The 22,465-nt window shown below is 50.9% G+C and overlaps 1 protein-coding gene across 3 annotated transcripts in view; it reads right to left on the bottom strand.

Annotated features, from left to right (window-relative positions):
* Nucleotides 1-22,465, bottom strand: part of GPR143 (G protein-coupled receptor 143) — a 58,089-nt gene that overhangs the window by 28,403 nt on the left and 7,221 nt on the right. Inside the window, exons 2-6 of one of the 3 annotated variants that reach the window (XM_006147765.3) lie at nt 18,380-18,489; nt 17,590-17,684; nt 10,764-10,856; nt 4,809-4,918; nt 1,836-1,944 (exon numbers count right to left, since the gene is read on the bottom strand). In XM_006147765.3, coding sequence (XP_006147827.2) covers nt 1,836-1,944; nt 4,809-4,918; nt 10,764-10,856; nt 17,590-17,684; nt 18,380-18,489 — 517 coding nt within the window. The remainder of the gene's footprint in view (nt 1-1,835; nt 1,945-4,808; nt 4,919-10,763; nt 10,857-17,589; nt 17,685-18,379; nt 18,490-22,465) is intronic. The other 2 variants (XM_014587571.2, XM_014587572.2) reach the window with 2 other exon arrangements.

Below are 22,465 nucleotides of genomic sequence, written 5' to 3'. Positions count from 1 at the left end.
AACAAAACCCCCCCCAAAAAAAAAAAAAGTGTTCCCTGTTAGGCCAGCCCCATGGCCTGATGGTTAAAGGAGCCAGACCCCACACAGGCAAGCACATGGTTGAATTCTTAGACATGGCTGCGCGTGGGTGTGTGCATGCCCCAAATCCCAAGAAGGATGGAGAAATGGAGAAGGGACGGCAGCACGACCGTGACCCATTGGATGGGGAGGTTTCTCTCTGTCCCTCTCAGGCAAGCACACATACCCTCTGGCAAAACTGAAAAAATTAAAAATAAATAACAAATGCTTCCTCTTGCTCTGCTCCAGCTGGGTGTGTGGTGGTTAAGGCAGCTGGATCCCACATGGCCGCGTCCTGGACCTGGTAGCTTGAAAAACACACCAGGCGGTGGGTCCAGAAGATAGCGCGATGGTTGCATTGCTGGATGCTCACGTAGTTGACCATGGCTCAAATCCCAGACCTGGCGGTTTAAAACACACCGGGCTCATGTGCATGTGTGCCCGAAATCCCAAGCGGAAAATGTAGAAGGGATTGCAGCATGGCCATCCCCTCAAGGAATGATTTCTCGCTCTCTGTCTCTCTGTGTCTCCCTGGCAAGTGCACGTGTTCTATAGCAAGAATCTAAAAAACAAACAAACAAAAAAAAACCAAACAAAAAAGGCAAAATACCAGGCATGTGTGAATGCATGCCCCAAATTCTGAGCGCAGAGTGGAGGACACAATACCAGGCATGTGTGAATGCATGCCCCAAACTCTGAGAGCAGAGGGGAGGCCACAGGGTTGCAGCATGGCCATGCCCCTGGGGGGTGCTTCATCACTTTACCTCTGTCTCTGCTACTGAGCACGAATTAGAAAAAGAAAAAATAAAAAAAAAAGCGCTACCTCTCCATGCATAATCACATCAGCAGAAGAAACACGAAGAATTTAAGAAATGAAACTGTGGACCAGTCCCCGTGAGCTGGACCCCACACGTCTGAGCATGGAGTTTGAGTCTCAGACCCTAAAAGTCACACTCTGGGCATGTGTGCGTGCATGCTCAAAATCCCAATAGGAAGAAGAAACGGAGGGGAAGAGGTTGGGGAATGACGATTCCCCATCGAGGGGTGTTTTCTTATTTCTTTCTGTCTCTCTCAGACAAGTATACACACCCTCTGGTAAATTTTTAAAAAGTAAAAAAAAAAAAAAAACAGTTACATCATTGCCTCTCCCTTTGTCCACTGCAGAGATTGGCAAATCCTTCCAGTGGTAACACTTCACACCACGCTGGGGTGTCAAGTTCCAGCACTGTATCACACAACCCAGAAGTCTTTTTTTCCTTTCCTTTTTTTATTTTTTAAAGGTTTTTATCATAGGGCTCATGCACTTGCCAGAGTGAGAAAGGGAGAGAGAAAGTGAGAAATCACCCCCCGGAGGATGGCCATGCCACTGTCCCTTCTCCTCCATTCTCCTCTCAGGATTTTGGGCACGCACACACATGCGCCCGGCATGATTTTCAAGCCACCAGGTCCGGGACTTGAACTGTTGTCAGCCACGTGGGAGTCCAGTGCCTTGACCTCCTGGTCCCTAGAAGTCTTTCTTTCTTTGAGGGGTAGCCTAAAGTTTTGACGGAGACCACAGCAAATCTTAGTTCGACATTTTATGTTGGGATTTGTTATCTTGGGGGTTCAGTGAAGTGTGAAATGGCAAGTGGGGTGTTTTGTTTTCGTTTTTGTATTTGTTTTTAGAGAGAGATTTTTGATATGGAACGTGTGTACTCACTGAAGAAACAGACCACAAAAGAAAAAAACCTCTCCAAAAAAAGAAAAAGAAAAAGAGAGAGAGAGAGAAGGAAGGTTACCAGATAATCAGAACCAGCATGATTTTGAAAAACCGGATCTTGATCACGGCGCCCATCCGTCTCTCGTTCTCCGTGTAGATGCCTTGTCTTCCTTTCAGTAAAGAGGCCACTGTGAGGAACAGAGCGGAACGCCACCTTGGCTTCGTTGCTGATGTTGACAGGGGAGCAGAGAAGGGAGTCGGGCAGGCGGGAGCCCACGGTGAAGCCAGTGCCTGGCATTCCTCGCACCTTCCCAGTGACAGCCCTCATAGACTCCTGTGCATTTCTGTTTTTAAAACTTTTACTGGGACCAGCAGTTAGCGTCATGGCTATGTCGCTGGACTCCCACGTAGTCGACCGCGGTTCGAGTCCCAGACCCGGTGGCTTAAACTCACGCCGGGTGTATGTGCGTGCGTGCCCAAGATCCTGAGAGGAGAATGGAGGAGACGGGATTGCGGCGTGGCCATCCCCCCTGGGGGGTGATTTCTCGCTTTCTGTCTCTATGTCTCTCTCTGTCTTCCTGGCAAGCGCACGTGCCCTATAGCAAAAACCTCTGAAAAAATTTTTAAAAACTTTGAGATCGTGTTAAACTTGCAAAGAGAGCACAGGGCATCTTGTGCACGCGACCCAACGTCCGTCAAGGTTCATCTGTCACACAACATGACTATAAACTAAACCCTTCATTTTATTTCTATTTCCCTCATTTGGTAACTGTGTTTTTGTTTCTTTTGAAAGATTTATTTATGTATGTATTCATTCATTCATTTTAATTTGACCAGAGAGAGACAGAGAGAGAAAGAGAGAGCAAAGTGAGAAAGCAAGCCACCAGGTCCAGGCCTTGAACCGTGGTCGGCCACGTGGGAGAGTCCAGCACCTTGACCACCACGCCACCTGCTGGTCCCCAATTTTTATTTTTACTTTTTACATTTTTTAGTTTATTTCTTTTGGGCCAGCATGTCCTGAAGCAGTTAAGGTGCTAGACTCGTGAGACAAGCAGATGAGAATAATGGTTATATCGCTGGACTCCCACGTAGCCAACTGCGGTGTGAGTCCCGGACACGTGTGCGTGCGTACCCAAGATCTTGAGAGGAGAATGAAGGAGAAAGGATTACAACGAGGAAAATCACCCTGGGGCGGGGGGTGATTTCTCACTTTCTGTCTCTCTGTCTCTTCAGTGAGTGCATGGGCCCTATAGCAAAAATATCTTTAAAAAAAAAAGTTTATTGGGGTCAGCAGGTAGTGTGGTGGATAAGGGCGCTGGATTCCCACATGGCCAACCATGGTTCAAGTCCTGGACCTGGCTCTCTCTCTCTCTCTCTCTCTCTCGTCAAATAAAAAAATAAATAAATAACAATAACAAATGGAAATAAATAAATAATTCTTTTTAAAAGTTATTTAAAAAAAAAGTTTATTTATTCCTTCCATGAGCAAGAGAAGGGGAGAAAGAGATAGAGAGACAAAGAGATAGAGAGACAGGGTCCTGATGCTGCAATTCACCCCCAGCCCCAGCCTGCCCTGGACCATGGGCATGCACATGCCCAGTGTGAACAAGGAGGTCTCTGGACGTGAACTGGGAACCTTACTATGAAGTTTAATCACTACACCATCCTCCTGCCCCCAGGAACTTTATTTTTAAAAAATTTTTTTCTCTACTAAAAAAAAAAAAAAAAACAATGACACTTGTTCAAAGAATTGAAAAAAATGGGGGCCAGCCAGTGGTGTAGAGGTTGAGGCACAGGCTCCCACATGGCCGACATTGTGGTTCAAGTCCCAGACTGAATGGCTTAAAAATCACGCTCCGGGGACCAGCAGTTAGCGTAATGGCTATGTCTCTGGACTCCCACGAAGTCGACTGCGGTTCGAGTCCCGGACCCGGCAGCTTAAACTCACGCCGGGTGCGTGTGCATGCGTGCCCAGCACCTCAATAGGAGAAGGAAGCAGGGACCGTGGCATGGACATCGCCCTGCAGGCGAGGGGGGTGCTCACTCTCTCTCTCTCTCTCTCTCCCTCCCCTACCTCAGCGAGTACACACACCCTTAGAGCAAACTTCAAAATATTTTTAAAATTTTAACATTTTTCCTTTTAGACAAGTTAGAGAACGTAAAATTTTAGAGAATTAACATCCCATGGCCCTTCCACCCAGAGACAACCACTGTCTTCACTGTAGACAGTATTTCTTTGTAGTCATTTTTCTTTTTTTTAAACCTGACTTTTTTGTTTTTATTTTTTATTTTTTAATAGTTATTTAATTTTATTTATTCATTCATTTATTTCTACATGAAATCTGTTGTATAAGAACTATCGAAAGACTCATGGAATTATTCATATAAAGTCTTTGGCAGTCTGAAACACAGTCAACACTTCCAAAATTATAGTTAATATTAGGATTCTTATTCTCTGTTTTTTTGTTTTTGTTTTTGGTTTTGTTTTTGTTTTTGTTTTGTTTTGTTTTTTTGCTATAGGGCGCGTGTGCTCGCCAGCCAGACAGAGACAGAGACAGAAAGCGAGAAATCACCCCCCAGGGGGGATGGCCACACCACAATCCCTTCTCCTCCATTCTCCTCTCGGGATCTTGGGCACGCACGCACACGCACCCGGCGTGAGTTTTAAGCCACCGGGTCCGGGACGCGAACTACGGTCAACTACATGGGAATCCAGTGACATAGCCACTACGCCAACTGCTGGTCCCTCACCTCCACGGTTTTTCAAGGCCACTCCTGGGGGTCTCCGGGGCATGCCAAGGGCAGACCGGGATGAGCCCAGCACAGAAGGGAGGAAGTCCACCCATCCTGGGCTCGAGCCAGTAACTGCAAAACCTGGCAAGGAGCAGGTGCAGCCATCGCTCCATCAGCTGGCTGTCTCCCATCCCTTTAACCTGCTCGCCTTCTTCGGCTCACGGCCCTGGCGGGTGACGGAGGAGGCGGGGTGTCCTGGACCACGCCCGAAGACCGCCGCCTGTCACGTCGGAGCCCAGGGGATGCGCGTGGGACTTACCCGCAGTCACGGTCTTGCGGAACAGGATGGGGTTGGCCACCAGGACGAGCAGGAGCGGCAGGTAGGTGGTGACGTAGTGGGGGATGGCGTGGTCTAGGCCTCGCTCGCACCTGCAGGCGGGAAGCCGCCATTCGCCTCCACAGCCAGCTGCGGGCCAGAACAGGCCCCACTGCACTGGACGCCAGGAGGAGGAGGGGGAAAGGGAAAACACGCAACCCTACTGCGAACTACGTTTCCCGCCTGAGAACACGCAGCACGCTTCAGGAGAGGACGGGAGCTCGCCCATGTGTGTCCTGGAAACTGCCGGACCTTAGGCATCCCTCTTAGGGGAGCTGCTGAGAAAAAGAAAGAAAGGAGAAAAAAAAAAAACATTCCAGGATGCTAAATTTCTTGTACTGGGTCTCTCTCTCTCTTTTTTTTTTTTGCTATAGGGTGCGTGCGCTCGCCAGACAGACAGAGAGAGACAGAGAGACAGAAAGTGAGAAATCACCCCCCTGGGGGGATGGCCACGCTGCAATCCCTTCTCCTCCATTCTCCTCTCGGGATCTTGGGCACGCACACACACGCGCCCGGCGTGAGTTTTAAGCCACCAGGTCCGGGACGCGAACCGCGGTCGACTACGTGGGAGTCCAGCGACATAGCCATTACGCTAACTGTACTGGGTCTCTTTAAGGAAAAAAAAATCACATTGAAAAAGAAGCAAAAGCACTCAATTAACCCGTCAGGTCTGAGGCCCTGGCTCCGCGCCACTCCTTAGCCTGGACATGAATAAGATCCAGTCCCTCTCCTGGGGCCACTGGAAATCCCAAGCTTCGAATTTCAAAGGGCTGTGCTCCCTGGTAGAGATAACCACTATCCAGTGCTTCTGCCCAGGGCGACGGACGAGGATTCTGCAGCAGGTCACGGGAATCATTAGTCACCACAGTACGAGGCGAGACCCACACACGGAAGTCAGCAAAGTGCTGTCCGCTAAGAAACGCACTACAGAGGGAAAGAAAAATGGCGTAGAGAAGAGAGGCTGGAAGGCAAAGGAGAGACGGGGTTGCTCTGGCCAAGGGGGAGTCAGAAAAGCTGGGGACCAGCAAGTGACAATAATACTGTTCCAGTCCCAGACCCAGCAGCTTAAAACACCTACATGTGCATGCGTGCCCAAGACCCCAAGAGGAGAATGGAGGAGAAGGGATTGTGGCGTGGCCATTCCCCCAGGCAGGAGTGGGGTGGGGGTGATTTCTTGCTTTCTATTTGTCTCTGTCTCTCCAGTAAGTGCATGCATATTATAGCAAAAAAAAACAAAAACAAAAAAAGCTGACAATGGAACATGTAGCCACCGAACACTGAATGATAAAAATGAAAACACTCTTGCGGTTGGCAGGTGGCGTGGCGGTTAAGGGTACTGGGCTCCAACATGGTCAATGGCGGTTCGAGTCCCAGACCTGGCGGCTTGCTTTCTCCCTTTCCCTCTCTTCTTTCTCACTCTGTCCCTCTTTGGTCAAATTAAAATAAATAAATAAAGTTGCATAAAATAATTATTTTTAAAAAATGAAAACACTTCGTATTCAGCGAGTGGCCAAGCCCAAAAGGGGGAAGTGGCAGAAAATGCAAAAACGTTAGGTAGGGAAACGCAATGCCCATCTCCTCTTGGCATGTGCAGGATTTCTATAACATTTTATTACTAGAACATCTTTTCTTTTTTTTCTTTTTTTTGGAGAGGTTTTTGCTACAAGGTGCATGCGCTTGTCAGAAAGACAGAGAGAGACAGAGAGCGAGAAATCACCCCCCAGGGAGGATGGCCACACCGCAATCCCTTCTCCGTTCTCCTCTCGGGATCTTGGGCACGCACGCACACACGCCCGGCATGAGTTTAAGCCACCGGGTCCGGGATGCGAACCGCGGTCATCTACATGGGAGTCCAGCGACATAGCCATTACGCTAACTGCTGGTTCCTTGTTGGCTGTTCTTCACAGGGAGGGGTGGCTCGGTCTGTACCATCGCTCACAGGGAGGGGTGGCTCGGTCTGTACCATCGCTCACACTGAAAGGGTGAGTCTTAGACTGTGCCATTGTTCACAGGTGTGCCCTTGGTCTGTACCATGGCTCACAAGGAGGGGTGTCCTCGGTCTGTACCATCACTCACAAGAAGAGGTGAGCTTAAGTCTGTGTCCTCGCTCACAAAGGGGGATGGGCTTGGTCTATACCATTCCTCACATCGAGGGGTGGCCCAGGTCTGTACCATTCCTCACAAGGACGGGTGGGATCAGTCTGTACCATTCCTCACATGGAGGGGTGCCTGGGTCTGTACCATTGCTCACATGGAGGGGTGTCTGGGTCTGTACCACTGCTCACAAGGATGGGTGGGCTTGGTCTGTACCATTCCTCACATCGAGGGGTGGCCCAGGTCTGTACCATTCCTCACAAGGACGGGTGGGATCGGTCTGTACCATTCCTCACATGGAGGGGTGCCTGGGTCTATACCATTCCTCACATGGAGGGGTGCCTGGGTCTGTACCACTGCTCACAAGGAGGGTGGGCTCAATCTGTACTACTGTTCACATGGAGGGGTGGCCTTGATCTGTATCATTGCTCACAAGGAGGGATGAGCTTAAGTCTTTGCCATCACTCACACAGAGGGGTGACCTCAGTCTGTACCATTCCACACAAGGAGGGTGGCCTCGGACTGTACCACTACTCACAAGAGAGGGTGGGTTTGGCCTGTGCCATTTCCCACTTAGAGGGGTGGCCTTGGTCTGTACCATTCCCCACAAGGAGGGTGGAATCAGTCTGTACCATTGCTCATAAGGAGAAGTGGCCTTGGTCTGTACCATTCCACACATGAAGGGGTAGCCTGTCTGTCTAATTCCGCACAAGGAGTGGGGGACTCAGTTTGTACCACTGCTCAGACAGAGGGGTGACCTCAGTCTGTATCATTGGTGACATGGAGAGATGCGCCTCAGTCTCTGCCATTGCTCATAAGAAGGTGTGACCTCGGTCTGTACCACTGATCACAAGGAGGGGTGTGTTTGGTCTGTGCCATTTCCCACATGGAGGCGTGGCCTTGGTCTGTACCACTGCTCACATGGAGAGGTGGCCTTGGTCTGTACCATTGCTCAGACAGAGGGGTGGCCTTAGTCTGTACCCTTGCTCAAATGGACAGGATTAGCCTCAGTCTGTGCCATTGCTCACACAGACTTAACCTCGGTCTGTACCACTGATTACATGGAGGGGTGAGTCTTAGTCTGTACCACAGCTCACACAGAGGGGTAACCTCAGTTTGTGCCATTTCCCACATGGAGGGGTGGCCTTGGTCTGTACCATTGCTCACACGAAGGGGTGGCCTTGGTCTGAACCATTGCTCACATGGAGAGGTGGCCTTGGTCTGTACCACTGCTTACAAGGAGGGGTAACCTCTGTACCCTTGGTCACATGGAGGGGTGCCTCAGTCTGTACCACTCCTCATAAGGACGGGTGGGCTTGGTCTATACCATTCCTCACATGGAGGGGTGGCCTTGGTCTGTACCATTGCTCAGACAGAAGGGTGGCCTTAGTCTGTACCCTGGGTCACATGGACTGGTGAGCCTCAGTCTGTGCCATTGCTCACAAGGAGGGTGGCCTCATTTGTACCACTGCTTACATGGAGGGGTAACTTCTATACCATTGGTCACATGGAGGGGTGCCTTGGTCTGATCCATTCCTCACAAGGACGCGTGGGCTTGGTCTATACCATTCCTCACATGGAGGGGTGGCCTCAGTCTGTACCATTGCTCATACGGGGGGGGGGGGGTCTCCTCAGACTGTACCATTCCTCACATGGAGGGGTTGCCTTGGTCTATACCATTCCTCACAAGGACGGGTGGGCTTGGTCTATACTATTCCTCACATGGAGGGGTGGCCTCGGTCTGTACCATTGCTCATACGGGGGGGGGGGGGTCTCCTCAGACTGTATCATTCCTCACACGGAGGGGTGGCCTTGGTCTGTACCACACCTCACAAGGATGGGTAGGATTGGTCTATACCATTCCTCACATGGAAGGGTGGCCTTGGTCTGTACCATGGCTCACACGGAGGGGTGGCCTCGGTCTGTACCATTAGCTCATACGGGGGGGGTTGGCCTCAGACTGTACCATTCCTCACAAGGATGGGTAGGATTGGTCTGTACCATTCCTCACAAAGACGGGATGGGCTCGGTCTGTACCACTGCTCACATGGAGAGGTGACCTCAGTTTGTACCCTTGGTCACATGGAGAGGTGGCCTCAGTCTGTACCATCGCTCACATGGGGAGAGGTGGCCTAAGACTGTACCATTCCTCACACGGAGGGATGGGCTTGGTCTATACCATGGCTCACATGGAGGGGTGGCCTCAGTCTGGACCATTGGCCCTCTGATCCATTCCTCACAAGGACGCGTGGGCTTGGTCTATACCATTCCTCACACGGAGGGGTGGCCTCAGTCTGTACCATTGCTCACATGGGGGGAGGTGGCCTCAGACTGTACCATTCCTCACACGGAGGGGTGGCCTCGGTCTGTACCATCGCTCACATGGGGGGAGGTGGCCTCGGTCTGTGCCATTCCTCACACGGAGGGGTGGCCTCGGTCTGTACCATCGCTCACATGGGGGGAGGTGGCCTCAGACTGTACCATTCTTCACACGGAGGGGTGGCCTCGGTCTGTACCATCGCTCACATGGGGGGAGGGGGCCTCAGACTGTACCATTCCTCACACGGAGGGGTGGGCTTGGTCTATACCATTCCTCACACGGAGGGGTGGCCTCAGTCTGTACCATCGCTCACATGGGGGGAGGTGGCCTCAGTCTGTACCATTCCTCGCACGGAGGGGTGGCCTCGGTCTGTACCACTGCTCACATGGAGGGGTGGCCTCAGTCTGTACCCTTGGTCACATGGAGAGGTGGCCTCAGTCTGTGCCATTGCTCACACGAAGGGGTGGCCTCAGTCTGTACCATCGATTACATGGAGGGGTGGCCTCAGTCTGTGCATTGCTCACAGGAAGACTTAAGCTCTGTCTGTGCCATGGATTACATGGAGGGGTGAGTCTCAGTCTGTACCATTGCTCACAAACAGGGGTGGCCTCGGTCTGTACCATTTCCAACAAGGACGAGTGACCTCAGTCTGTACCACTGCTCACATGGAGGGGTGGCCTCGGTCTGTACCACTGCTCACATGGAGGGGTGGCCTCGTCTGTACCACTGCTCACACGGAGGGGTTGGCCTGTCTTGCCAGGCGCCCTCACGGAAGGGTGACCTCAGTCGGTGCATACTTGCTGACTTGGAGAGACATGCGTGGATCTCTATATACATACTCCCGGGGGCTGCCCCTTGGCAGCTCACGTGCAGAGGGCATTAACTGAGCCTCCTGTACCATGTCCAACAGGGGGGGGTGGCCTCGGTCTTTACCACTGCTCACATGGAGGGGTGGCCTCGGTCTGTACCACTGCTCACACGGAGGGGTGGCCTCGGTTTGTACCACTGCTCACATGGAGGGGTGGCCTCGGTCTGTACCACTGCTCACATGGAGGGGTGGCCTCGTCTGTACCACTGCTCACACGGAGGGGTTGGCCTGTCTTGCCAGGTGCTCTCACGGAAGGGTGACCTCAGTCGGTGCATACTTGCTGACTTGGAGAGACATGCGTGGATCTCTATATACATACTCCCGGGGGCTGCCCCTTGGCAGCTCACGTGCAGAGGGCATTAACTGAGCCTCCACGTACATGCCTGTGTGCACAGGCTCCTCCCCACACAAATGAGTAACGCGGAAGCAGAGAAGGTGACCCCAGGGTCCAAGGTATGGAGAGTGCTGTGGGTCTCTCCGTAACCGTGGGTGACCTTCTGTACCCCTGGCATGATAGCCTGACCTCTGAGGCATGCCCTGGCATCAGGGCCCCTTCATTTCCCGGGCGAGAACACCCTACCAGCCCGAATGGCCCGCTGGCCGGCATCTGGCTTACCTGGACACGGAAGGGTAGTAGAGTGTGACAGCTCCCTCCACGCAGAGCAGGGCGGCCAGGCCCCAGGCCATGAGGTGGTAGAGGAGGACGGTGCTAGGAGAGAGGCAGGGCTCAGAGGCACGGCAGAACCGCCAGGGGACCGTGCAAGGTAGACCACCTCGCACCAGCTCGCCTGCACCAACCCTCTGCCAGAGCTTCCTGTGTCCTTGCCGAGGTCGTTCATAAAGTTCACATAACGAGGGGGGCCGCAGGTGGTGCAGTAGTTAAGGGCACTGGACTCCCACATGGACGACCACTGTTCGAGTCCCGGACTGGTGGCTTGCTTTCTCACTTTCTCTCTCACTCTGTCCCTTTCACTCTGTCTCTCTCTGGTCAAATTAAAATAGATAAATAATGGGGGGCATGAGGGGAACAGGAAAAAAAGATCTGTTTAATTGACAAAAAAATGAAGTTGTTTGCTCATGATAACATATAGGACAATGTTTTTTGCCTTGACTGATCACAGGCACTGTATTTGTGTTGGGGAAAAAACTTCTTTTCACACTGTAAAGATGTATGGTGATTAAATGTAAATAACAAATAAAATTAAAATTAAAAAAGAACTCCTCCCCCAAAAAAGAAAAAAAAATAAACAAAAATGAAAGGTAATAAAAGGATAACAAGGAAAAACATCCTGTATTCACTAAAATAAATAAGTAATAAAGATGAATAAAATCATTATTTTTAGAAAATTCACCTAATCAAACTAATTTTTGAATATTTTGAAAAGATGAATAAAATCATTATTTTTCAAAAATTCACCTAACCAAACTAATTTTTGAATATTTTTAAAACTTTTTAAAGAATTATTTTATTTATTTGTTATTATTTTTTAATTTGCCACAGGGCAAAAAAGGCAGAGAAAGAATGGGAAAGTGAGAGAGCAAGCCACCAGGTCCAGGACTCGAACCATGGTCGGCCATGTGGGAGCCTCTCGCACCTTAACCACCACGCCACCTGCTGGCCCCCATGGTGATTTTTCTTTTCTTTTCTTTTTTTTAAATAATTATTTTATTTTATTTTACGTATTTTAATTTAATCAAATTTAATTTAATTTGAGAGGGAGGGCAAATGAGAAAGAAGCCGCCAGGTCCAGGACTCGAACCGCAGTCAGCCATATGTGAGTCCAGCACCCTTAACCACCATACCACCTGCCACCCCCAGGGTAGGGGGTGATTTTTCACTCTCTCTCTCTGTCTCTCTGATGAGTGCATGTACCCTCTAGCAAAATTAAAACAAGGACAGCAAACGGAATCAGGGAGAAAAAGATTCAGGAAGAAGCAGGGGAGGGGAGCTGTGGAAGCATCTGGCCAGTGGCTTTGATCCCTAGGGTCTTAGGAGATGGGAAGGAACCATTCCTGGTTTTACCTGGCTCCTCCTGACTGCCCAAACCTCTGATATGCGGGTGACTCCAGATGCACCTGGAGCCAACGTGACCTGAAGGTGTACTTCCTGGCAGAAAGACATGATGGCCCAGGGACCAGCAATTGGCGTAATGGCTATGTCGCTGGACTCCCATGTAGTCACCTGTGGTTCAAGTCCCGGACCTGGAGCTTAAACTCACACCGGGCGCGTGTACACTCATGCTGGGTGCGTGTGCTTGCGTGTCCAAGATCCCGAGAGGAGAATGGGGGAGAATGGATTGCGGCATGGACATCCCCCCGGGGGGTGATTTCTCGCTTTCTGTCTGTCTCTCTCTGTCGAGCGCATGTCCCCTATAGCAAAAACCTCTCCAAAAAGAAAAGGAAAGACAGACATGATGGCCTGGTGCTCCTTCCGCACAAGTGTAGGCCCTCACATCCCCCAAGGAGACCCACGGCCTCCTGGGGCCAGCTTACCCGATCAGCAAGGACCTCCTGCCCTGTGCCTCACGGGTCAGAGTGCTCAGCCCAAACTGGGAAGGGTGTCTCTGGAAAAGCCGGAGGGTGGGACACGTCCCACGAGAGCAGGGGGCTATCCCTTCTGGCCAGCCCCTCGTCCACTCCCTGCGTAGTTCGCATTCTTGGCCATCTCTGCCGCTCATCATCGCACACGCCCGCCTTTTCCCCCAGAGGAGCAGGGCTGCAGGCAGGGCAGGCCTTCCGGACGCGCTCCAGAAGGCTCACACCCACACAGAGCGTGCCTGTCCCGCCCTGCGCTGTCTGCCCCTCCTGTCTGATGGGACCCGGGGGGCCTAGGGCTCCCTCGGATGCCCCCGCCCACCAGGGCATGCTTGGGGAGAAGAATCATGAAGCCGGGGTAGGGAACCCGCTCCAACATGCTTGGCCTCCCACGTGGGATCTGGCTCCTGTGTGGCCCTTCCTGGCCTCACTGGGTCTGGGAGCAGGTGTGAGGGCGCGTCTCAGAGATGCAGGGCCCAGAGACTTCATGGGGTGGTCAGAGTGCAGCATCACTCTGCTCCAGGGCCTCGCCTTGGGCTGGGCAGTGCTGGTGGCATCTGCTGGTGGGATCGCCCAGGGCACAAGGAGCTCCTCGGAGCCGGGTGGACCTTCTCTGCTGCCGACATGGACACGTAGCGTGGGAGCCAGCTCTGGACAGCCACATCCACGTAAAACGCGACGCCCTAGGGCCAGCCCGTGGCCTGGTGGTTAAGGCAGCTGGGTTCCACATAGCCAATGGGGCAGAGTCCTGGCCCCGCAGGCTTGAAAAACACAACAGACAAATCCTGACAGGATGGAGACATGGCGGAGAAGGGACTGCAGCATGACCACACCCCACTGGCAGGTGCTTTCCCCCCCTCCCTCTCTGTCTCTCTGTCTCTCTCTCTGGTAAGCATATGCACCCTCTGGCAAGATTTTAAAAATAAATGAATAGGGGCCGGAAGGTGGCAGGATGGTGAAGGGCACTGGATTCCCACATGGCTGACCGTAGTTTGAGTCCTAGGTCTGGCGGCTTTCTCTCTCTCTCTCTCTCTCTCTCTCTCTCTGTCCCTGTCTGGTCAGATTTAAAAAAAAAATAAAGTCAAATCAAATAATTTACAAATAAATAAAATGAATAAAGGGACCAGTAGATAGCATCATGAATAAGTCGCTGGACTCTCACATCGTCAACTGTGGTTCGAGTCCCAGACCCAGTGCCTTGAAACTCACGCCAGACACATGTGAGTGCGTGCCCAGGATCCCAAGAGGAGAATGGAGGAAAAGGGATCGCAATGTGGACATCAACCCTGGGAAGTAATTTCTCGCTTTCTGTCTGTCTCTCTGGCAAGCGCATGTGCCCTATAGCAAAAATCTCTCTGAAGAAATAAATAAAAATAAAATGTGATGCTCTGCAAACCTCATGCACATGGGATGGTCCTAGGGTCACATCCAGAGACCTCCCTGAATATGCCAGGCACCCATGCGCCCATGAACCTGATTGGCAGGGTCAGATCACAGCATTAAGACCCTATTGATGGGACCAGCAGTTAGCGTAATGGCTATGTCACTGAACTCGCATGTAGCCGACCGCGGTTCGAGTCCCGGACCCGGTGGCTTAAACTCGCACCGGGCACATGGGTGTGCGTGCCCGAGATCCCGAGAGGAGAATGGAGGAGAAGGGATTGTGGCATGGCCATCCCCCTTGGCGGGGGGGGGGGTGATTTCTCACTTTCTATCTCTCTGTCTCTCTCTGTTTTTCTGGCGAGTGCACACATCCTATAGCCAAAAAAAAAAAAAAAGACCCTATCGAGGTGGCTTTCTTGTGCTGTTTCTCTTCCTTACGGAATAAATAAATTGCTACACTCAAAAAAAAAAAAAAAAAAAAGGTGTAGTGGTTAAGGAGGCTGAATCCCATGTGGTCGATGGCATGGTTCGAGTCCCAGCCCTGGCAGCTTGAGAAACAGGCCCGGTGCGTGTGCCTACATGCCCAAATCCTGGAAGAAGGGAGACAGGGAGACATGGAGGGGAAGGGATTGCAGTGTGGCCATGCCCCGTGAGGAGGTGATTTCTTGCTTTTCTTCTCTCTCTCTCTCTCTTTAGCTCTCTCTCTCTGGTGAGCACATTCGCCCTCTGGCTAAATAATTTAAAAAGTAAGTAAATAAATAAATAAAAGTAACAGATGCATCTGAAACTCACACTAGGCAGAGTCCTCAACTTGGCTGCTGCTCAGGAACAGCAGGCACCAGAGGAAGAACATCATCTGACCACCGTCTGCTGGGCAGTTCGCACGTCCGGGCCACGGAGGTCCTCCCCACACCATCTTTTCTCTCCCATGTTCGTTTTCTTTTCTTTCTTTTTCTTTTCTTTTATTTATTTATTTATTTTTGGAGAGGTTTTTGCTATAGGGCACGTGTGCTCGTCAGACAGAGAGAGACATAGAGACAGAAAGTGAGAAATCCCCCCCCAGGGGGGATGGCCATGCCACAATCCCTTCTCCTCCATTCTCCTCTCCGGATCTTGGGCACGCACGCACACACCCCGGCGTGAGTTTAAGCCACCAGGTCCAGGACTTGAGCCATGGTTGACTACATGGGAGTCCAGAGACATAGCCATGACACTAACTGCTGGTCCCCCATGTTCAATTTTCTTAGAGCAACTAGTGGCTTCAATTCTAGGCATTTTCCAGGACCTCAGGCATCCACTCTTTTAATTTAAAACCTATATATCCTGACTTTTGGAACCAGAGTAGCAGTTTAATTTTTTTTTTTTTTAAGAGAGAGATTTTTGCTACAGGATGTGTGTGCTCACTGGAGAGACAGAGAGAAAGCAAGAAATCATCCCCCGGTGGGGACGGCCATGATGCAATCCCTTCTCCTCTAGGGAATTTGGGCGCACATGCACACGGTCCCAGCATGAGTTATAAGCCACCAGGTCTGCTGAGTGAAGCAAGCCATGCTATGAAGGAGAGGCATTGTATGTCCCCACTTAATATATACCAAGTGTCTGCACTCTTTAAAAAAAAAAAAAGAAACATATATATGTATATATATTTGAAACCATACTGCTTCTGTTGTTATAGAGTTATAAATTTATACAAAATTATAAGACATATTTTGAACATTATCTTAAAATTCAGTATTTTGAAATTTTGAAAGTTGTTTGTAAACTGTCAAGAATTATGGAGTATGAGCTAAAATTTTTTGCAATGTACAGTAAATGTTTGTGGAAAAATGTAAAAATAAATAAATGAAAGAAAAAAAATTTTTTTTAATAAGCCACCAGGTCCAGGACTCGAACTGCCGTTGGTCAAGTGGGAGTCCAGCGTTGTAACCATTACACCATTTGCTGGCCCCAGAGGTTACATGTTAATGTGAAATCTGTCCGGATGACATTTCTTAGGGTTAAGATGAAATGAAAAAAATACTCCCATGCCAAAGAAAGCAGTTAAACACTGAGAGGCCCTGGGAAGCACTGTGGCATGTAACCCAGCCTACCTGCAGAGCCTGGCGGCCTGCCCCAGAGCTCAGCAGGATGCCCCATGGCCCCTGCAGGCTCCATTTGCTTAATTCCTCCTGCAGAACCAACGCCACACACAGCTCTGGAAATAGGGCTGGCTCCTCTAAGAGGGGGTGCAGGGACATTTGCACCCATACCCCTAACTCTGTCTCAAGTCACTCAGCAGTGCCCCCAGAGACCCCCAGACTCCGGGAGGTGGAACTGCACCAGGTACGAGGTGCGGGCTTGGACTTGCGGCCATGAGCTCCCCCTAGTGCTTTCTTCTGTTTGAGGGGCGCCTCGCGGGAGTCCTAGTACTGGAAACCTGCCCTTGCCCTTTGGAGGTGACCGGATGGCTCATGCCCTTGGAAGTGCACCATCTGCCTGACAGTGGGTCTTTATAAATCACACTGCCAGCATGCTCAGGACGATGGCGCCCCAGCATCACGCCTATCCAAACACTGGGCCCCACCAGGAATTCTCCCAGGTGTCAGGAGGGTTTGGTTTTGTTTTGTTTTTGGAGAGGTTTTTGCTATAGAGTGAGTGCACTCGCGAGAGAGACAGAGAGACAGAAAGTGAGAAATCACCTCTGGGGAGGATGGCCACACCACAATCCCTTCTCCTCTCAGGATCTTGGGCACGCACCCAGCATGAGTTTAAGCCACCAGGTCTAGGACTCGAACCGTGGTCAGCTACATGGGAGTCCAGCAACATAGCCATTACGCTAACTGCTGGTCCCCAGGAAGGGATTTTTAAGGCTTATCCTGGCTTCTCAGGGCTCTGCCTATGCTCACGATCCAGACTGTCCTCAGACTGCCCCGTGGGATGGAAGAGCACCTTCTCCTATGGGGGCCTCAATATTGTGAATCTCTGTGTGGCCTGTCACTAAAAGTCTTCGATGTTCCCGATAGAGGACTGAGAGGTCTGCCATCTTGCAGACCTCTTGCAGGGAGGTTCCGGAATAGTTCCAGAACCTCCCTGAGCAGGCAGGGTGCCCATGCCTATGACCCAGGCTGGCGGAGACTAGGGGTGGATTGCAGAGTGAAGGGCCTGCTGGAACTCTCTCTCACACAGAAGAAATGAATAAACTTTTAAAAAAAAAAAGTGTTTAAAAAAAAAAAAAATAGAGGGGCCAGCAGTTAGCATAATGGCTATGTCGCTGGACTCCCATGTAGTCGACCACTGTTCGAGTCCCAGACCTGGTGGCTTAAACTCACGCCGGGCACGTGTGTGTGCATGCTCAAGATCCGGAGAGGACAATGGAGGAGAAGGGATTGCGGCATGGCCACCCGCTCTGGGGGGTGATTTCTCGCTTTCTATAGGGTGCACGCACCCTATAGCAAAACCCTCTCAAAAAAAAAAAAAAAAAAAAAAAAAAAAAAAAAAATAGAAGCAAGGCAGAAAGGCCGGCTCATCTCATCTCCCGGTGGTACCTGAGTCCCGCTGATCTCCGGATCACCAGGTAGGCGTCCACCGCGTAGCAGAAGAGCCACCAGAAGCAGGCGCTGTACAGCAGCTGGATCCACATCTGCAGTGGGAGAGCCAGGCATCAGAGCCCGCGGAAGGCATGAGGCCCCGCCCACCCTGCGAGGGGCCTCTGACGTCAGGCAGCGGCACTTCAAAGAGCTCGGGACACATGTGGCCGCTGCCTCTGCAGCCCTCGGGGAGGCGGGGAGGGAGGGCTGTGCAGTGGGCCTGCCCAGCTGGGTCCCAGGAGCAGTTCCCCTCAGGTCCCTTTGCAGGCAGGGCGGACCACGGCGTAGGATGCAATGCGTGTGAGCTGGCGGGAGGGCGCAGGGGGCTTTGAAGTCGGCGCGCTCTTTCTGAGAACAAAGGAGGAGCAGGGCAGGAAAGACTAGAGAGCCCTTTCAAGTGGCAGGGGAAGGAAGGAGGCTGGGCAGTTGGAACAGCACAGGATCAACAGGCCTCGCCAGTGAGACAGATGCTGGGGCAGGACACCCTGAGAGGAGCCACGGAGGGGAGGGGACGAGGGGAGCGGGCAGCTCTGAACCAGGGACTCGCTGCAGATCACTGCCCTGCAAATGCCTCCCTTGAGCATCGGGCAGGTCCTGCAGGGCCTGTTCCAGCAGAGGCGGGTCAAGCTCTGACCCGGGGCTGGGCCAGGCCTGAGAAGCGGCATTTCTGAAGATGCCCCAGGCTCCTGCTGCCTCGTTTTGACAACAGGGCAACAGGATCCCAGGTAGGAGCAGACGGCCAACTCACCGCACTGCCCACGCAGAAAGCAGCAGGCCAGATGTCTGTGCTATTCACCTTGGAGATGTTTGCAACGAAATCCGGGAACGCTAACCATACCGTGGAGCGGGTCACGATACCTAAGGGCAGATCACAGGACACAAGGCTGTGGCCTCCGGATCCAAATCAGGATTGCAGGTCTCAAGCGGAACTCTGGTTTTGTAAAGATGGCTGATAGGGGCCTGCAGGTGGCCAGGTGGCTAGGACACTGGACTTCCCTAGGGTCGATCGCTGTTTGAGTCCCAGACCTGGCAGCTTGCTTTCTCACTTTCTCTCTCTGGTCAAGTTAAAAAATAATTATTACAGGGGCCGGCAGGTGGCATGGTGGTTAAGGGCGCTGGACTCCCACATGGCCGACTACAGTTCCAGTTCCAGATTTGGCGGCTTGCTTTCCCACTTTCTTTCTCTGTCTCTCTGTCCCTCTTTGGTCAAATTAAAAATAAATAAATAAATTTCCAAGCCAGCAGGTGGCGTGGTGGTTAAGGCACTGGACTCCTCATGGTCAACAACAGTTCAAGTCCCGGACCCGGCGGCTTGCTTTCTCACTTTCCCTCTCTCTCTCTCTCATGCTCTCTCTGCTCAAATTAAAATAAATAAGGTTCAATAAAATAATTATTAAAAATAAATTAATTAAATTAATAAATTTTAAAAATAAATAAAGTTCAATAAAGTAATTCTTTTTGCCGTCTGCTGGCTCCAGGAGGATGCACATGCTCACCAGAGACAGAGAGAGGTAGAGGAGAAAGGATCCCCCTTGAGGAGTGGTCACGCAACAATCCTTTCGCCCCTTTTCCATCCTTTCAGGATTTGGGGCACACACACACCCCCACTAGCATGTTTTCAAGTTGCCAGGAACAGGATTCAAACTTTGTGGTCGGCCATGTCAGATCTGCCTTCCTTAAACACCAGGCCACATAGCAGCTGCATAGTTTCTTCGTTCTTTACAAAAATGTATTTGGAACCAGCAGTTGGCATAGTGGCTATGTTTTGGGCTCCCACGTAGTCGACTGTGGTTCGTGTCCAGGACCCAGTGGCTTAAACTCATGCCGGGCACGTGTGCGTGTGTGCCCAAGATCCCCAGAGGAGAATGGAGGAGAAGGGATTGAGGTGTGGCCATCCCCCGGGGGTTATTTCTCACTTTCTGTCTCTTGCTGGCGAGCGCACGTGCCCTATAGCAAAAACCTCTCCAAAAAAAAAAGTATTTAAGATGTTCACACATTAGCTCTTTATAGTTTGCTTCCAAGTTACTATTTGTGAGTTTCCCTTCCTATCAGACCCAAACATATATTACTCCCCCAAAGCAGTAATACACTGGGCCAGCCAGTGGCGTGGCGTGGTAGGCAGCAGGATCCCACATGGCCAGCTGTGCAGTTCAAGTCCCAGATCTGGTGTCTTGCAAACTATGGCAGGTGCACAGTGTGAGTGCCCGGAATCCTGAGAGGGGGGAAAGATGGAGAAGGAACTGTGGTGTAGCCATCCCGCCACAGGGAGCTTTCTCTTTCACTTTTTTTTTTTTTTTTTTTGAGAGGAATTTTTGCTATAGGGCACATGCACTTGCTAGAGAGACAGAAAGTGAGAAATCGCCCCCCAGGGAGATGACCGTGCCGAAATCTCTTCTTCTCCATTCTCTTCTTGGAATCCAGGGCATGCACGCACATGTACCCGGCGTGAGTTTCACACCGCCGGATCTGGGACTTGAACAGCGGTTGGCTACATGGGAGTCCAGTGACGTAACCATTATGCCATCTGCTGGTCTCTTTCTCTCTGGCAATTGTGTCCTATAGCATACTACAAAACAAAACGATTCTCCCCCACATGGCCAACTTTACAGATCGAGTCTTGAAAAATCATGCTGGGTGTGTGTGCGTGCGTAGGTGCCCAAAATCCCAAGAGGAGACTGGAGAAGAAATCGCAGCATGGCCAACCTCCCTGAAGGATGATTTCTCACCCCCGCGCCCACCCCAGTCTGTCTGGCAAGTGCAAGTGCCCTAGAGCAAAAACTAAAAACAGGACCAGCAGTCAGAGTCATGGCTATGTCGCTGGACTCCCATGTAGTCGACTGTGGATCAAGTCCCAGACCCGGTGGCTTAAACTCACGCCAGGTGCGTGTGCGTGCATGCCCAAGATCCCGAGAGGAGAATGGAGGAGAAGGGATTGCAGCATGGCGATCACCCCCTGGGGGGTAATGTTTCGCTTTCAATCTCTCTGTCTCTTTCTGGCGAGTGCACTCTCCCTATAGCAAAAACCTGTCCAAAAAAAATTTAAAAAAGAAAAAAAACTAATGACAAGGACAAAAGCTTTTCCAAACAATGTAGCAAAATCAGGAAGAAAATCCATTTTGGTTGTGTTTTTTGTTTTCTGAGAGATTTTTGCTATAGGGCTTGTGTGCTCAGAGACAGAAAGTAAGAAATCACCCCCTCGGGGGGGATGACCATGCTGCAACCTCTCCTCCATTCTCCTCTCCGGAATTTGGACAGGCATGCATGCACATGTGCCCGGTGTGGGTTTCAAGCCTCCAGGTCCAGGACTCAAACTGCAGTCAGCTACAGAGGAGTTCAGTGACATAACCATTATGCCATCCGCTGGTCCCAAAAAAAAACAAGTTTTGATTGCATTATCCTAAACTGATTTTATCTCTAATGCAAAGGAAACGCCACTCCCGTCTTAAGGCGAGAACATGACTTGAAGCGCACAGCATGGCTTTGAAGCAAGGTGCTTGAGTGTCTGCAATCATGTTTTTGTCATTCTGGGTGTGGGGACAGAACAGCACTGGGCCCTGAGACACCCAACCATCAGTGCCCACAAACCCGGCCCAGTGAGCGGCTTTCGCTGCAAGGACAAAGTAGGGAAAAATACGATTCCAAAACGGTGAGCCCCTATCAGGCAGCCGCGAAGTGCAGACAGCATCTGGATACTGATTTGCACAAAGCAGCCGTAAACGACCATTTATGACACACCTGAACACATGCTACTCACTGGTTTCAATGAGTAATGAGGTCATGGTGGGGTTAAAGAGGTCATGGTGGGGCTGGCAGGTGGCATGGTGATTAAAGGCGCTGGACTCCCACATGGCCGACCACGGTTCGAGTCCTGGACCTGGCCACTTGCTTTCTCACTTTCTTTCTCCCTCTCTAGTTAAATTAAAATAAATAAGTAAAGATAAATAAAATAATTCTTTAAAAAAATAAATAAAAGAGGTAATGGCACTGAGGTTCATTTCCATTAACCCAGTGAGGAGGGTCAAGACCGGGTGTAGGAAAAACTGGGTGAGGGGTATGGGGGGGTTAGTTATACTAGTTTATCGCTTATATATTAGATACTGCTTTTTAAAAGAATTATTTAATTTTATTTATGCATTCATTTAATTAGTTTATTCATTTTCATTTGACCAGAAAGACAGAGAGAGAGAGAGAGAGAGGGAAAGTGAGAAAGCAAGCCACCAGGTCCGAGACTCGAACTGTGGTCAGCCATGTGGGAGTCCAATGCCCTTATCCACCACGCCACCTACCGGCCCCTAGTTACTGCTTTTATGAGTGCTGGAAATCTTCCAACATAAATACTTAGAGCCGAGGGCCAGCAGGTGGTGTGGTGAAGGCGCTGGACTCACACATGGTTAACCATGGTTCGAGTCCCGGACCTGGCAGCTTGCTTTCTCACTTTCTCCATCTCTCTCTCTCTTTTTCTCTCTCTCTGGTGAGCACACAAGCCCTTTAGCAAAATTTTAAAAATAATAATAATAATAATTTAAGGAGAAAAAGGTTATAGCCAGCCAGGTGGCATGGAGGTTAAGGTGGCTGGATGCCACACAAACAACTACATGGTTCAAGTCCCAGGACCAGTGGCTTGAAAAACACGCTGGGCATGTGTGCGTCCCCGAAATCCCAAGAAGAGAATGCAGAAGGGATTATGGGATGGCCATGCCCATGGAGGAAGTGATTTTTCCTCCCCACACCCTGTCTTGTCTCTCTCCAGGGAGCGCACGTGCCCGATGGCAGCAAGGGGAAAAAAGAGTTGAACCAGCCAAATCTGCCTTAGAGGGCTGTACCAAGTGCTGTT

Source organism: Tupaia chinensis, unplaced genomic scaffold (genome assembly GCF_000334495.1).
Source record: "Tupaia chinensis unplaced genomic scaffold, TupChi_1.0 Scaffold000222_1, whole genome shotgun sequence".
Lineage (NCBI taxonomy): Eukaryota > Metazoa > Chordata > Mammalia > Scandentia > Tupaiidae > Tupaia > Tupaia belangeri.
Note: the sequence above shows the minus strand (reverse complement) of the source record. Positions and strands in the feature narration are given on the sequence as shown.